Raw genomic sequence first — 17890 nt, forward strand, 5'->3', positions numbered from 1 at the left:
CCCGAAGCCATCACTTCCTTGGCGACGCCCCGGCCCTAGCAACGGGCCCCGCCTCCTCCGCGCCCTCGGCCCTGGCAACGGGACACGCCCCTGGCAACGCGACACGCCCCTCTGGCCCTCGAGGCGCCCCGGCCACGTGCGCCAGGCGCGGTGGTTTCTGTTTTAATATAATTGTTATTAAATTTTCTGTTTTTACAATTTAAAATTCTCGTTTCTACATCCTTAAGATATCAATGACTTCCCTCCTTCTCTTTCCATGGTTCATTTTACGTATCCTAAATCCCTGCATATTTTACAAAAACCATACAATTCAGTATTCCATTATTACAGCCATCAAAACTAATTTACACCGCTGAATTTATCTTAATGCTGCCGGCGTTTTCAGCTGTATGGCTTAGGTGTGTTTTAATCCACTGGAGAAAGCAGGAGATCCAGAGTTTCTATGAGCTCAGCTTGAGCTTTCTTTTTTTAGGTTTTGTTAATGCTGCTAATCATATGGCTTTTGCTGTATTTCTTTTATCATTGATAAACGATTTTTTATATAAATAAACTTACGTATATATGACATTAATATGAATCCATATATCCATAGCTCTCAGGGCTGTCCACAACATAAAAGTGCAATATAAAAAATACATAATAAAGCAAAAACAAACCAATAGCCTCTCTCTCCTTGTAATTGGGATGTTTAGCGCATCTTTTAGTTGCTGCTTCGTTAACAGTGTTTATTGGTGCTCTGTTTGCTCCAGTCCCTGGCTGGTGCTAAGACTGGTTATTGTGTATTTTTTTTTAAAAAAAAATAGTGCATAGTTTTTAGTGCTGCCTTTGCTGTGAACCAATGCTGGATTATAAAGTAAGTAAATCTTATTTTTAAACTTACTTTACAAGCTGTTGCCTGATTTTTCCCAAAGAGGGAAGGAAGTCAGCTTCCTTTGTTTGTTGGACTTGCTCAAAGGCTTTGCAGCCTACCATATTTCCTATGCTTTCAATTTTGCTGCCAAGGATGGGATTTTAAAACTCTGTTTTTAACAGTCACACGTAGGGGGGAGGGCCTGGAAGGATAAATTGCAATTAATATACCCTCCTATAGCACTCATGAAATTAAGAGACGCCTGCTTCTTGGGAGAAAAGCGATGACAAACCTAGACAGCATCTTAAAAAGCAGAGACATCACCTTGCCAACAAAGCTCCGTATAGTTAAAGCTATGGTTTTCCCAGTAGTGATGTATGGAAGTGAGAGCTGGACCATAAAGAAGGCTGATCGCCGAAGAATTGATGCTTTTGAGTTATGGTGCTGGAGGAGACTCTTGAGAGTCCCATGGACTGCAAGAAGATCAAACCTCTTCATTCTGAAGGAAATCAGCCCTGAGTGCTGACTGGAAGGACAGATCCTGAAGCTGAGGCTCCAAGACTTTGGCCACATCATGAGAAGAGAAGACTCCCTGGAAAAGACCCTGATGTTGGGAAAGATGGAGGGCACAAGGAGAAGGGGACGACGGAGGACGAGATGGTGGGACAGTGTTCTCGAAGCTACAAACATGAGTTTGACCAAACTGCGGGAGGCAGTGGAAGACAGGAGTGCCTGGCGTGCTCTGGTCCATGGGGGTCACGAAGAGGCGGACACAACTAAAGAACAACAACAACCTGTTAAAAACCATCCCATAAGGGCAAGGAGGAAAAGAAGCGGAATGAGAGTAGAGCAGCCGCTGGGGGGCAGCGGGAGAGGCAATAGGAGACCCCTCAAAAACTGGACAGCTTCACTGCCAGGAGTAGGAAGGGAGCTGTGGCAAGATGTGGGCATAAAGGAAAAGTGGGTGGTGAAGTGATAAAAAACCTGTAGGCAATGCAAATATATTCAGAGTGGTCCAGCCAGGAGCAAGGATGGAAGAGCTGCCAAATCATCTTGGGAAAACAGGTGATTGGGCAAGAAAATGGCAGATGGGATGCAATTTGTATAAGTGCAGTGAGGTGGCACCTTAGCAGGAAATTGCCCCGACTCTCCGGAGGCAAGCCTGGGCTTTGGGTCAGCTCCTGTAGCTTGGGACAGGCGAAGTCTCTCCCCAAAACCCCACAGCAATGGGGCAGCTCCCTGTGGCAGACAAGGATTCGGGTGGCGTCAAAGGGCTTCCTCCCTCCCCAAAAGAGCAGCCCCTCTCCTCTTGCTAATTATGCTGTTTCAAATGATCATTTTATATCTGACTTCCTTTAGTAATGTTTTCTATCGAAATAACGGTTTGGATTTTTTGGATATTTAATAATGCTTTCTTTCAAAATAACGGTTTGGATTTTTTGGTTAACTTTGCTGCGTTCAATGTTCATTCTGTAGTTCACCACTTTTGTAATGTTTTCTTTTGAAATCTTTTAATATTTTAGTTTCCTGCCAATTATGTTGCTATGAACGTATATTTTATATTTGACTTTTGTCAGTAATGTTTTGCTCTGGATTGTTTGATTTGATGCTTTGATGTGTGGTAAACCGCATTTAAATGTTTTTCTTGAAAATATGTTGAGTCTCTTTAGGTTAACCTATTGATGGTTTGTACATTATATTAACCAAACCAGTCCAAACCAGAAATTTCCATTTGTACCATTATCCAGCCATGGTTTGAAGAATCAGGAAGGTGTTGCTTTCTCCTCACCCTTTCGTTACTAGATGCCCTACTCCATTTTTGAGTTGAGATTGTCTGCTTCCCATGCCATTCCACATCAGGAAACTATGGTTAGTGCTACCTCCAAACCACTGGTTCACATGGGATTGAAGAAGTGAGAGGAGTTATGTGATTTGAATGACTATCTGAAGTGAGCTGGTGAAAATGGGGTCCCTCTGCGCCTCACCATACACTAATAGCTTGCCATCTACACACAGAAACATGTGTTGTGTCCATCAGAATTCAATCCGTATTAAGGTCCAATGCAAGTAATTTTTGTTTAGGCTCATCAAAGCCCCTTCCTCAATAAATCTACTATATAATTTTTGTTCTTAAAACTATCTTAAAAGCTTTACGATCCTAATTCATCTTCTCTGCACAGCAGATAATCTTTGTTATTTGTTTTACAGCTAGAAATGCCATCTGATCCCAGTCCTAAGGGCAAAAGGACTTCTAGGAATTCAAATTTGGCACTGGCGCCCAGTGAAGCAATTCTGGTAGAATGGAAGTGGGGGAAGGAACATAATTTATGGGAGTTCTGGCAGAGAAAACATCAAGTGAATGGAAGCACAAGTGGCCACTGCAGGAGTGTATTGATAAAAATAAATAAATTGTGATTAATGTGTTTTATGGGACTTTCTGGAAGAGACCAGGGAAATTGCATCTGAGGCTATAAAGCCTTCAGTGTTCCAGATCTTGGCCTGTTGCCCAAAGCCTTATGCTTGCTGGATGCAATTTCTCCATCACTTTGGTATCTTGCTGTGCACAATTTCTCTGTCCCCGATTCATTAAAGAGAGTGTGTGAAGCCCCGTTAGGGAAGGGGAGACAAGTGAAAAAAGAAAGAGAAGCAGAGATGCTTTTTGGTTAAGCTATCACAACGTTGTTAATTTATATACCGTACTTCCCTTCAACTTCACTTTGCAGCATGGTTAAAAAAAGGGATAGAAAACCATACAGTATAAACAAAGAGCAGCATTTAAAAGAGGGGTGCACACCTCTCCCCAGATGCCGCTGACCTCAACTCAAGACAGGAGCTGCACAGAACTTTACACCTTGCCTGGGGCTTGGAAACAACACTATTTGAACTTCGCCTCTGTGCAGTATGCCTCTGAATGCTTAGCGGCTGGGAATCACAGGTGGGCAGAGGGCTCAGAGGGGAGGTCCAAAAAATATCCGCATGGTGCCTAGGGAACAACTTGCACCTTAATATCAGCAAGACAAAGGAGATGGTGTTGGACTTTCGGAGGAAGAGAGAACTAGCCCCGCTGTACATCGGGGAGGGCTGTGTGGGGAGAGTCTCTTCCTTTAAATTCCTAGTTTATCTCAGTGAAGACCTTAAAGGTAAAGGTAAAGGGACCCCTGACAATAAGGTCCAGTCGTGGCCGACTCTGGGGTTGCGGCGCTTATCTCGTTTTACTGGCCGAGGGAGCTGGCGTACAGCTGGTCATGTGGCCAGCATGACTAAGCCGCTTCTCGTGAACCAGAGCAGGGCACAGAAATGCCGTTTACCTTCCCACCAGAGCAGTACCTATTTATCTACTTGCACTCTGACGTGCTTTCGAACTGCTAGGTTAGCAGGAGCAGGGACCGAACAACGGGAGCTCACTCCGTCTCGGGGATTTGAACCGCTGACCTTCTGATCGGCAAGTCCTAGGCTCTGTGGTTTAACTCACAGCGCCACCCACGTCCCTGTGAAGACCTTACTTGGAAAATAAATACAACCCAGGTGGTTAGGAAAGCCCAACAGAGACTCCATCTCTTCAGAGTATTGCGTTCCTGTACAGAAATGCCCCCATATAAGAGGTGTTCAAGGAGGGAAGCTTTGCTTCTCTGCAAGGTTTACACTCACCACTTCCTGGCCAAAGGGTCAGGATGCCTTTCTGACCCAGCTAACAAATTTAAACTTGAATGAAGTAAGGTGGTGTGCTGCCCTTTACAGGATGACATTCTAAGAACTACACTCAAATAGTAGGTGGTCAACTGACACTATTTAACAGGTGAATTTCCCCATGTGCCAATCTTAAGTCAACACTGCCCAAGCTGCTGACTTGCAAGTAACAGAAATCAATAGAGCTTCATTCCATTTAGAATTTGATCTTCTGTCTGGAAAAAATCAAATTGTTCGAAGCGATTATTATTATTACTACGACTAAATGCAATGGAAGAAAAGCAGTTCTTGGGCAGTCAGATAAAATCTTCAACTGTGCAAAGAAGCTCTTGGTTAATCCACTCTGCACAAGAATCTGTTGCTTTTAAAAACAGATGCTTGGAAGTGTGCATAGCTTGCGTGGAAAGAGAGAGCCCATGACCTCACTTCTAAGCTGGGTCCTTCTGCCAATGGCATAAGCCTAATCAGGTCCATGGCAGCGAGATTCTATGTTTGGAAATCCCTAAATCAGGGGTCTGCAACCCGCGGCTCCGGAGCCACATGTGGCTCTTTTACACCTTTGCCGCGGCTCCGGGGTGGATACTAGCGAGGGGAGGAGGCGCATTGTGCGCCCCGACACTCCCCACTGTGGCGGGCGCTGTACTGGCTGTGATGTCGCATGGGGGCGGTGCGTGTGTTAGTCACGCACCGTCCCGACGTCACCTTCCCGCCCGCTGTCAGATCGCGGCTCCGGAGATATATTTGTTTTAAATGTCGCAATGGTTTTGCGGCTCCCAGTTGTTGTTTTTCTTAAAAAACGGGTCCAAGTGGCTCTTTTTGTCTTAAAGGTTGCAGACCCCTGCCCTAAATTGAAGAGTGAAAGGCAGCCATCTGGGCCAACAACTTCCTTTTTTCTAAAAGGAGAAAACATCGGCACATGGTTTCACCAGGCGGATGTTAACCATAGCCAAAGCTAGGAGGAATGTTTCAAGTCATAAAAACACTCAAGAGGAAGATTAATGTTTTATTATGAAAATGAAAATCACAAAGTTATCCTCTGTACATTAGTTAATTTTTTAAAAAATTGAAACATGGCTTATGATATTGTGCATAGCATACAAATACCCCAGATCCCTAGCTAGCAGGACCAGTGGTCAGGGATGATGGGAACTGTAGTCTCAAAACATCTGGAGGGCCGAGGCTGAGGAAACCACCTTAAAAAAATTTCATTAGTTGTATTTCAACCAGAGGTTGGCATTTCCTTCCACAAAGAGGCAAGATATATTGAAGGTATAGCACAGAGGATTCTCATGCCCATTAGGAAGCCTCCAGATATGAATGTTGATGCTTCAGTGCTGGTTAAGAGACAATGGGCTTTATATATAAATATATGAACTGCAGAGTAACTTCGCATACATGATAAAGAGTTTACAAAACTATGAATAGCGTGGAGAGCAAAAAGGGAGATTCCCCTTACCTCTCATAATACTGGAAACCCAGCTTCGTCTAACAAAACAGACTTAACCACCTACTGCCAGGCGGACAAAAAAAGTAAGTTTTGTCACAGGACATAACTGAATCTCTGGAACTTCCTTTGATAATATGTGGAGCTATCCGTGGGTTTATCAGGCAGTAAAACAGCTTTTTTTCAGATTCTAGGAGGTGAAATCTACAAATGGCCATTAGCCATAACAGCTAATCAGAACTTGTATATGGCAATATAACTTGATATACAAGATGGAGGTGAGCTGGTGAGGAGAACTGCTGCCTTCAGGCCCTTCCATTGTCTTCTGGATGGCTGCTGTTGGAAACAAAAGGTTGGTTTAAGGTGGACCTTTGCCTGATCCATCAAGGAAATTGCTATATTCTTATGCTTATTGACGAATTGCAGAAGAGTAACTGTTTGTTCTTGCTGCTCCAGACGGAAATATTGTGGCACTTACTGATCTTTGGAATCAAAATACTGTATTCTTTCAGAAGCTCAAGCAGAAGGGAGGATCCCACCTAACAGATGAAGTCAGAGATCATCTCCATGTGCTGTCACAGCCTCAGCCTTCCTTGGGTTTTTTTGTTGTTCTTCATAAATATTCCTGGACAATCTATTGAGAGTCTTTTTTTCATTTGATCATCACCATCATTATCATCATCCATATTACGGTTAGCTTTGGAACACATGGTTTCACTGCAGAATCTACCAAAACACAGGAACTGCATTTCTCTTCCAAGCCTAGTGCTTCTCTATACCTTTTAAGACGGAACTTTTAAACAAACTTCTCCAGTACTTCATAAAGATGAGCAAAGACGTTTCCAGCAAATACAATGCTGGTTTTCAGATTTGTAGCTTGCCAGTGATAATTCACTATCAATAAGTGATGCAAGGTAGTGATTAAATTAATAAACTTGCAAAGTTGCTGCTTATAAAAGTGTTTACTGGTCAGCTGAAACTGTTAGCATTTATGAACCAGAATCTTTTCAGAAGATGGCAAAGGAAGACAGAAAAGAGACTGGAGGCAATACTGCTACCACAAGCAACCAAACCTAGGAAAAGTTCATTTGCAATTCAATCCTGCTATTGCAAGATTGTTTCATCAACACCTAAAAGGAAGATACAGAGGCTAACAATGCTGTCTGTGCAATTCGAGCCCAATAAAGCAAATAGAAAGCTCCAGAAAGTTATTTCCCCCAGCACAACATATTCAGTCTTAATATAGAGTGCAGATGGAAGGATAGTTCAGGCTTGCAGTCAGCAGCCAGGACAATTTGTCAACTGATGTTCAGAATGCACAGGAGCAGATAATTATCAGAGGGTATGTTGCTGTGCTGTCACCACAGAAAGTTACTACTGATGTGATGAGGAAACATAACATGAACTAGATTAACCTGACAGTTTGCAGATCTGCCTGAGTATTTTTCTGTGGGAAAACTCTACAGGTAAATTAGTGAGCATAGTTCAAATGTACATCGAGAAAGCTGAATCATGATTTCAGAGCAATTATGCAGAGAAAAGTGCATAAAACCTTTAAAACAAAAAAATCAAGATCCACTATCTGTTGGCTCCTCTTTTCAAGAGACTCAAAGTAAATATCTGAAATTGAAAGTGGACCAAGTGGTTATTCCTTTCAGAGACTTTTCAAAGGTCACAGCTTCTAAACATAAAAAGGATGCTCAAAGAATGAGTGTACAAGAGTTGGAAGGAATCTTGGAGGTCTCCTAGTCTAACCCCCTGCTCAATGAAACAAAATAGTTTCAAGATGGCAGCCAGGCTGGGTTTCCAGAATAGAGAGCTCAGAAAGACATGATTGCTGACCCACCACAAGCCATTAAAATGCAATTGATGCACTGAGCTCTCAGCGAAGTTGCAAATGGGCCCAATAAAAGGTGCATAATATTTGATTTACGAATTATTATGGTGTTTCAAAAAGGAGATTATTTCTTAACTTCTATTTTATACTGTGTACAGTGCTTAGACTGCCAATTTTGTAAAATACAAAAATGCTCTAAAAGGCTCTTGTGTAATAGGATAAAAAAAAGTATCTCTATGCTACCTGGGAATTGCCTCAAACAGAACTGGTCCACAGGGCACCAGAGTTATTAGGACTAAAACTCCTGTGAAAGTCCCATAACGTGTCACAGCTGATAGCAAAATCATTTGCTTATAGTCTCCCCACTCCCAGCAAGGGGGAATGGGAATTAAATCCATTTGGCAGCTCAGAAAACAAAAGGACATAAGGCAAATGTCAGTCGGTTGCACAACTGAGAACGTATCTGCTGGTTCCCAGTTCTTAATGTCAGAACACTTCTTGTCAGTGAACAAGCTGTCTTGAGAATACTGTGCATTAAGGAAGCACCAGACGAGTCATTAATTCCAGAAGAGGTAGCAAGACAGCACAGAAAGGGGAAGAGAGGAACGGGAGTGGGTTTGCTTATTTGAACCACAAATGTGGGAGGAGGGAATGTTTCCTGGAAGTCATCCACTTCTCCTTTCAGGTCACGTTCTAGTAATATTCAAGGAATGCCATGAGGATGAACCTGTAGAATCCAGATATATCCAGTGCTTGCTTTGAGGGAGACCTTGTATTTATGAGAACTGTATGCAAGTAGTGGGTCGAAAGGCATCTCTTCCTCTAGGGGCTACAATTCGTCCCTTGACGTGGGTGGATAGTCCATGCCAAAAAAGGACGAGGGTCTCCCATGCACATCGCGTTCTCTTTTCACAAAGGCAGTAAAGGAAGAAACACAGTTTCCAATGAAGTGGTCAGACTTGCTGAGAATGTACAAATCTACCTGGGGCACTTCAGGCTGCAGGTACACCACTTTTATCTGAAAAGGGGAAAACAAGCAGAGCCCAGTGATTGAAAGTGAACACACACAAGCAGACGTGGCGTTTGCCACAAGCTGTCCACCTGCTCACTCTATCCCTCCACCTGAACTTGTTTCATCAAGCTCCACCTTTCTATAGCGCCTTCAGGTTCCCAGAGTATCTTTCAGACGGAGTCTGTTGGATGCCGTTCTGTCTTACACTCCTTGGTTCAAGAACCACCACAATGTCTCACCTCAGGTTTGCCATGTGGAAAGTCACCTGAATGATTTCCGAAGTAGTGTTCAGCTACCTCTATATCTAATGCAACCACATCATATACAGTGGTGCCTCGCAAGACGAAATTAATTCGTTCCGCAAGTTTTTTCTTCTTGCGAGTTTTTCGTCTTGCGAAGCACGAAATCCCATAGGAATGCATTGGAAATCAATCAATGTGTTCCTATGGAGACCGTCCGGGGACAGAGGGGAATGGCCGCGCGCCTTCCCCTCTGTCCCCTCTTTTGAAGCAAGGGGCGGAGGGGAGAAGATCACTTCTCCCCGTTGCCGCCCCTTGGTTCAAAAGGGGTCCGGGGAGAGAGGGGAATGGCCACGCGCCTTCCCCTCTGTCCCCGGAGATTGCGGGGCAAGCTTCGTTTTGCGAAGCAAGCCCATAGGGAAATTCGTCTTGCGAAGCAACTCGAAAACGAAAAAACCTTTCGTCTTGCAAGTTTTTCGTCTCACGAGGCGTTCGTCTTGCGGGGCACCACTGTATTCTGAGCAAAAGAACTGTGTTGCCAAATCACTCAAAGACCCAGTAGAGCCCAAACTTTTTTCTGCCCATCCCTGCTGTAAGCCCCCCCCCCGATTCCTCCGTCTGAGAAGAAAGGCAAGATATTAATATTTCCAATGCATACACCCAGAGAGAGAAAAGCAGTGAAGTTTGCACCACCAGTAACTACTCATTGCTCCAGCTGCAGCAGGACATTACCTTTTGTTTGAAAAGCTGCTGTATTTCCTTCGTATAAGGTTCAGAGTCACTGGCGATGTACACAGCTTTTGCATCTGTCTTCTTCACCCAGAGTCTTAGCGCTCGTTTTATCTCTTTCAGGCCTGGCAGACACATATCCATGGTAAGGGGTGCAGCGGTGTTCCGATCATAGCCCACACACTGTGGCGACGCCATTAAATGAGACCCAGCAGTGCCATCTTTCAACATATTGCATGCATTTTTCTAAGGCGGGGGGAGGAGAAAAACAGAACATCACACACGGGTAGAAGTGGTGAGAAACAGAGCATCATACAAAGGTAGGAGGACTTTATAGCAATGGAGAATTCCATACAACTAGCCAAAGCAGGCAAAAAACCCACATTGCTAATGGAGGGTCCTTGCCACGGGATCACATTCATCCAGGGCTTTACCAGCTGCACTGGCTCCTGGTGGAGTACAGGATCAGCTCTTGACCTTTAAAGCCCTATGCAGCCTAGGACCCACGTACCTACGGGACCCCCTCTCCTGGTCTGCCCCGCGGAGGACCTTAAGGTCCACAAATGACAACATTTTGGAGGTCCCAGTTCACAAGGTGGTTAGATTGGTCTCAACTAGGGCCAGGGCCTTTTCAATACTGGCCCCAACGTTGTGGAACACTCTGTCACAAGAGACCAGGGCCCTGCGGGACTTGACATCTTTCCGCAGGGCCTGCAAGACAGAGCTGTTCCGTCTGGTCTTTGGTTTGGACTCGGTCTGACCCTTATGTTCCCCTCCCCTTATGGTCTTGATTTATCGGCTATTTTAAAATGAGGCTGCATTTTAAATTGCATTTTAACATGTATTTTAAATATTTTCTCTCTCTCTCTCTCTCTTTCCCCCCCATTATGTTTTTACTGTGCTTTTAATGGTGTTAGCCACCCTGAGCCCAGCTCTGGCCAGGGAGGGCGGGGTATAAATAAAATGTGTTGTTGTTGTTGTTGTTGTTGTTGTTGTTGTTGTTGTTGTTAGCTTCAGTTATATTTCCATCCCCAAACAGTCTAGTTCAAGTATGCAAGAAGCTGTCAATAACTGCAAGTCACAATGTGTACACCCCTTCAGGATCAGAGAAAGCATGCCTCTGAATATCACCAGCTGCTGGGGAAGAAAGCAGAGAGAGGGTACCTGATCTCAACTCCTGCTTATGAGCTTCCCAGAGGCACCCAGCTGACAAAGGATGGCCCTAGGTAAGCAACAGGATGCTGAGCTAGGTAGAATTTTGTTCTGAACCAGCATATGTTCTTAACAGCCCCGCCCTCTCCCTTTTTTATTCATATGGAGCTAGAAGCTGCCAGTCAGACTCTATTACAGCCCTGCCCACATTACAGTCCCCATGGAAGTATATGTAAGAACCATACCCAGTCTGAACCGACACGCAAATGGATTCCCACGTAGGGTCTGACCAGGAACGAATTAATATAGGACTCGCCTTTGTTCACCATCTCATCAGACCATACCATGTACTGATGCAGGGAGCGGTACTCTTCCAGAACTGGAAACTGGGCTGGTGCCCCCGGAAGAGCAACAACAGGATGTTCAGAGGAGGGAAACCTAGTAAAAGACACAGTGGAAAGATCAACAGGAGCTACAACTTGCCATGTTTTCTCGCACCAGTGTTGCTCAGTTTTTACTGTTGAGAACTTTTAATGCAAATGCTTTTTTCTAGTTAATTTTTTTTTAACACACCTACAACAAAGAGATGAATTACTAACAAGATTTATGAAGAATATGCTAACCCGAATAAAGTTAATCTGTATTTTGCATTTCTGTTGTCATGCTCTTCAGCTCATAAGAACTTCCTAATTCCCCAGACACTTGCATCACCTCCCAAATATTTGCATACTGGAGCTTAGGCGGGCCTCCTTAGGGGAAAGAAGTTGCAAAGTGCACCTCCCTGTATTTTAAACTACGGCAGCAATCTCTGAAAAATCAACAGACTAAGCAAGCAGACTTTAGTTATGCATGCATGCAGCTGCCTAATACTGTCACAAACCTTTGTCCCACACATGCCAACTGGCAGCAGTGTCTTACGGTCTCAGAGCTGGAGGTGTCTTTCCTAGTTCTACTGCCCAAGATCCTTGAACTTCTTACAAAACACATACCACCCAAAGACCGTTATGCGACTCTTCTTCCTCATTAAAGCTCTGTGCAGTAATAGCAAATTGCAGGTTAGATGTGGGTTGCAGGGCCAACTTTCAGATTGTATTGAGATGGCTAGGGGAGTGAGACAAGGCTGTATTTTCGCCCCCACATTGTTTAGCTTTTTCCTAAATGATTTAGAGGAAAGTCCAATGGACCCAGATGGTCATCTCCCAAAAATAGGAACCAGAAAGACCCCTATTTTGCTATATGCCACTGCTTCTTCTCCCATCCTCAATGGAAAATGTAATGTTATTATCAAGGCATTTTTATCTGCTCAGTTTTTGTCTGTTATTATATTTTGTCTGTTTTTGTGTTTTCTTGTTGTTAAGTTACCTTGGTTGCCATCCGTGCAGAAAGACAGGATACTTGTCCTTCTTTCCTTACGGTCTGCAAATAACAACATCTTGGAGATTCCAGGTCTCAGGGAGATTAGGCTGCCCTTGGCCCCGGCCTGGTGGAACACTCTGCCACAAGAGATCAGGGCCCTGCGGGATTTGGCATCTTTCTGCCGGGCCTGCAAGACCGAGTTCCGCCAGGCCTTTGGTCAGGGCTCAGCCTGAATCCCCTTCTCTTTTTGTATAAGAACTAGTCTGAAAGAGGCCTCCCAGCATTCTCACAGGCCCATATAAGAACAGCGTAAGCAGCTGGGCCTGATGAGCATTTACTGTTCCCAACCATAGCTGTCAACCTTCCCTTTTTTGCGGGAAATTCCCTTATTCCAGCACCATCTCCCGCTGCTTCCGGCTGCTATCCTGGATCGTTAGATATCCTGTAGACTGTCCCTGGGACAGGTGAGGCTGCTGATCCCTTATTTTCGAGGCTGCTGATCCCCTATTTTCAAATCTGAAAGTTGACAGCAACCCTAATCCTGCGGAAAGCCATCTAATTAGATTTTAATTTGATACTGACTTGTTTTTTAGGAGGTAATTTAATTATTGTTTGATTTTATACCAATGTTATTGTTAAGATATTCCGTTCCACCTTAACAGATGTGTGGAATTGTTGTATGTCAGATGTCTGTTTACACTCCAGCACAGCTTGCTGGGAACTTCCGTTGTGTGTATAGCTACTGCTTATGCTGCTTGCTTGGACATGAAAGGGAGAAGACATGTTTTTCCTTTTGTCCTGATGTACGCTGAACAAACTGCCTGTAAATATGCTTAACACAGCCTCTCCTTGCCACTTCTGTTGTGCGTTTACTCTGCTGAGTTGCGTGCCCAGCTTCTGAAGCTCTGGGTCGCAGATTCATGCTGCACCAAGGACTGGAGTTTGACCGGCATGTTGGCCGGTGGGCTGGAGCCATCTGGGGGCTTGCCAATTGCCCCTGATTCCTTAGCAGCATCCCAACAGTTATATGTCTGATGTTAGCCGCCTGAGCGCGGTTTCGGCTGGGGAGGGCGGGATACAAATAAAAGATGATGATGATGATGATGATGATGATTTCAAAGAACCCTTTACAAGCCAGAGCAGCAATGGAGGAATGTGCCCAGTGCCTAACCATGCCCTTCGCCCAATGCCACCCCCAAGCGACACTTGCTACCTTCGAATCCAGTGGTCCTTGTAAGAGGCACTGAAGGAGAGGCCTCCAAACAGCTCCGACCTATCGAAATCCACAGCAAACTGATCCCAAAAGGGGCCAAAGGGGTTTCCATCCTGCAAAAGCAAAGGCAGCTGCTCGTTCACTGCGGCAGACGAAAGGTGAGGCAGGCCAGAGGAACAGGCAGATTTGCAGCTGCTACGGGAGCCGCAAGCTCCTAGCTGACACAACCCATATTCCATAGTCCCGCCCCCACTAAAACCTGTGTGTAAGTTTCCCAGAAGCTTTCCAAGTACAGAGAGGATGAAAGAAAGTTAAATACAAACACACTGAAATGATCCACAGAACATTATCTAGAACAAGCTTCCTCAAACTCGGCCCTCCAGATGTTTTTGGCCTACAACTCCCATGGTCCCTAGCTAGCTGTTGCATAATACTGTTTTATAATTTATGATAATTTAGAATTTAAATGTATTTTCATGCAATGTTTGATACTTCCAGCTGATGAAGGTGAATATATCGAAACAGGGCCCTGTCCTGGGTTCTTATCCATAATTTCTGATCCATAATTGACTTCTGCTCAATTATTGAAACTAAGATCTTCACATCAAATCTGACTATGGACTAACATGAACTCTTATCTCTAATACTGTAACGAATTATTATGTTATACATATCCTTATGAGTTTGAATTTGTAATCTCTGAGTTCCTAATCTCTATTTGAGTTTGTAATCCTTGTCAGAATACATACTTTTGAATGGATTAGTTTTTGTTACAATTGACTATTGCTTCGCGAGTAGGGACCACTCCCACTATTGAAACTTATATTGGCCACAGTTCTTGGTGTGCTTTTTTCTTGATTTAGAAGAATGGCAGCAGCGGAGCTTTTACTACAGCCCAGGGTTACAGAAGGCACCTCATGGATGAGAAGGACTCCTACCTTCATAGGGCAAGTCCTTTTGTCAGCACTCCTCTGAGCTGCCGCTTCAAAGCAGTATGCCACTCGCTTGCCAGGAGGCCAGTGGATGGGTGCCAACTTTTCCATAAATTCTTCCAAAGTGATGACCCGGTGGTACTCCAGGAGAGGCGCCAGCTTGAAGTATTCTTTGTAGGGAACGTGCTGCTGCAATGCAAAGAAAACAGAGTTTAGGAGCCTGTCCACACACATAATTGTTCCAGAAATAGTGAATCCACAACCATCTGAAGGAAAAGCGAGCAGCATAACTTAAAGGGCTGAAGGATTTCCAAAACCTAGTCTACCCTGGTCTGTCAGATTTGCAGGTTTGACGTACTATTGACTCCTTCACTATGCATGAAACTCCAGCTTGAAGCAGAGGCCAGGAGAGCTTTCAAGACCTGCAGTTGGCTAATTAAAGACTAGAGGCTAGAGGGGGACCAGAGCTTAATGGTTGAAAACTTTTTTTTTGGGCTTGTACAAGGTATACAAAATGTAGATAGCACCCAACACTAGCAGAATTAACTCATCTGTTCCAAGGACCTATTCACTGAGCCTGCTTATGTGTGGCTTTGGGAAAATACGTAGCATTCCAAAAGCACAGAACCCAAATATACCTCAGAAGTTCTCAGAACTACTTACATTTGTGTAGGGAGGCCTGTGATACCGGTACTCAATCCAGGGGGGCACAGCTAAGGTCCTATTCACCATTTTAGCAAACGCCAAAGAGCCCAGAAAATGGTCTGCTTGGTTCCCAAATCTCCCTTGAAATAGAACATAAAGACCTGTTTCTTAGTCACCAGGCTGGGGCAGAGCAACAAGCCTAGGGCAACATCATACTGAAGAACTACATGGCTGCCAAAATCAAAATGCTTCCTTCATTATGTTGAATTATTCACAAAGCTTAAGCATAAGGCAAGTCGCATAAATGTTAGGACTCTGGAACTACTCCCAACCCACAGAAGCTTGCAGAAGTCCTCTCCCCCCGCATAAAAAAACCCCTAGTAATCAACAGCAACCAATAAATACTTCCAAATAACAAGAAAGGAAACTCTTACAAAAGTTTAAGAAATTTATTGCACAAAGGACTAACAGAAGAAAGTATATTTGGGTAGCAAGACTTCTGACCTCTGTGGATTTATTTGGAAAGCTGTCAGAAAGCGGTATCAAGGAAGGTGGCAATGAGACGTCTGGTAACCTGGAGGCAAATTATACCCATAGCGAATAATCAAGTGGCTATTTACAAAGCTGAAATAAAAATCACAGTTGCTGTCACCTTAATTGAAAGCTTGCCCAGGGAGTTTATAATAGTTTAGCAGTCTTTAAATCTCTCTCTCTCACACACACACACTTTAAGTCCATACACTTTGTATTATTTTCTTGACTTTCAACATTTAACTTCTAATTGGTGCACTCCACAGGTTGATCAAGAACCACAAGCAGGTCACTCCCTAACCTATAATGCAATAGTAGCATGCAGCAACCTAACAATAACCTACAGGGCAGCAGCCCCACCAGGAACATGCTGGGGAAGCAGCACCCAGCAGGATGGAACTCTCTGCTCGCCAAATGATGAGCAGAAGGTTCAAGCCTGCTGGCAACACAGGTCTGCTTTGCCCTGTGGAAAACACACTAGTGCAGCAGCACCCAGCAGGACTGAACTTGTCCCTCTGACCCATCATCTGACAGGCAGGGGGAAACAGTCTTGTAAAAGGACATAACTCAACTGCAGAGCACCTGTTTTGCATGCGCAAGGCACCAGGTTTGATCCCCAATATCATCATTGTAGCCTTTCTAGGCCCTTCATCATTAATATGAATTAATTTTAGATGCCACCCTTCAAGGACCACAGGGCAGTTTACAGTATTAAAAACACAAAAATACATAATATAATAAGCAAAACAATAACAGCCTTCCACACATACAATTTAAAAGGCCATAGAGGCCTGGGAAGGACTCTTGGTTTGCAGTCCAAGGAAGCTGCTGCCAGTCACCGCAAGCAACACTGTGCTGGATGGACTGCGACCCACCTTCACAGCACGGCAGCATCCCAAGTTACAAAAAAGCACAGCAGAAGAAACAACATGTTGGTTTTTGTTTTTGTTTTAGCAAAAAGGTAAAAGGAACAGAGGAGAAAAAAGATGTGAATCTGCAGCCTCTAGGTATGACTGGACTTCACTGCCAATTATTTTTATTGATTTTCTGAATTACAGTACAGTGGTAAGTACTTAATTCGTTCTGGAGGTCCGTTCTTAACCTGAAACTGTTCTTAACCTGAAGCACCACTTTAGCTAATGGGGCCTCCTGCTGCCGCCGCGCCGCTGGAGCACGATTTCTGTTTTCATCCTGAAGCAAAGTTCTTAACCTGAGGTACTATTTCTGGGTTAGCGGAGTCTGCAACCTGAAGCATCTGTAACCTGAAGCGTATGTAACCCGAGGTACCACTGTATTACAAATCACTGCCAAATTAACTCAATTTAATACAGTTTTCCAAAACCGGTTTCCCACTCTCCGCATGAGATATGTCCAAGATGTGCCCCTATTGCTGTGCTTTGTTCTCAGTTAAACTCTAGTTAACACCCTCCAGAATTTGTCAAAATGATTATTCATCAGCTGCCCCTTTACATCCCTGCATGCAGCAAAACAAACAAACAAACAAACAAACAAACAAACAAAGTGAACCTTAACGTATATTCTCAGTGACAGCAAGTGTGGTTAATACTCCATCTCCACGTTAAACATTTGCTTGATTTTGAGTAAGTTCTGAAAAAAACAGGTACGGCTGGACTTCCACTCCCAGCAGCCAGCGCGGTCCGCAGTGAGGGATGACGGGAGTTGTAGTCCAACGGTACCGAGAAGGCCCCTCAGAGCCCCCGGCCTGCGAGAGGAAGGAGAAAAGGGGGGGGGGGAGAGGATACGGTGATGACCCGAGTGGCGCCCTGGGAGGGGAAGAAAGGAGGCGCCCCCCCCCGCCGCCTCACCCATGCAGGGGCAGTAGAGTAAGTATCCCGACGGGTCCCAGGCGCCGCCGCCTTCGCCTCCGCTGCCCAGGTGGAACAGGACGAGCAGCACCTGCAGGCCCGCGACGCCGACCGGCTCCTTCCCGGGAACAGCCATGCCTCCCTCCGTCTCTTCCTCCGGCTTGGAAGAAGCGGCTTCGGCTCGTAAGGTTTAGCGGGAGAGAAGCTGCCTCGCTAGGCCGGGCTAGGCCGCGCCCGTCTCCATGGCGACCGGCCCCTTTTCCCGGCACGCCCCGCGGCGGCGGCGGCGGCGCTCGTGAGGGCAGAGCGGCCGGGCCGAGGCGGCTTCCGGTCTGGGCCGGATGTGGCGCCATGGAGGCCTTGAGGGGCGCGAGCGAGCCCGCGAGAGGAAAATAAAGGCGAACGAACCGCCGCCGCCTCAGTCCCCTCAGCCGCCG

The 17890-nt window shown here is 45.1% G+C and overlaps 1 protein-coding gene across 4 annotated transcripts; it reads right to left on the reverse strand.

Annotated features, from left to right (window-relative positions):
- Positions 1–6928: 6928 nt before the first annotated feature.
- On the reverse strand, positions 6929–17806 carry POFUT1 (protein O-fucosyltransferase 1; the record flags this gene model as incomplete). Of its 4 annotated transcripts, none has more annotated exons than XM_081196438.1 (7): positions 6929–8836; positions 9802–10044; positions 11196–11388; positions 13520–13632; positions 14458–14640; positions 15115–15232; positions 17454–17806. In XM_081196438.1, the coding sequence occupies 7 exons, from the start codon at positions 17804–17806 to the stop codon at positions 8648–8650; spliced, it is 1392 nt and encodes a 463-aa protein (XP_081052564.1). In that variant the 3' UTR covers positions 6929–8647. The 4 variants fall into 4 exon arrangements, with proteins under 4 accessions (XP_081052564.1, XP_081052565.1, XP_081052566.1 ...); XM_081196439.1 differs by having other exon boundaries at positions 15115–15236; positions 17454–17704; XM_081196440.1 differs by lacking the exon at positions 17454–17806 and adding an exon at positions 17155–17326 and having other exon boundaries at positions 15115–15236.
- Between the last annotated feature and the right edge of the window lie 84 nt (positions 17807–17890).

The sequence above is a fragment of the Podarcis bocagei genome, assembly GCF_964188305.1.
Source record: "Podarcis bocagei genome assembly, chromosome: 5".
NCBI lineage: Eukaryota > Metazoa > Chordata > Lepidosauria > Squamata > Lacertidae > Podarcis > Podarcis bocagei.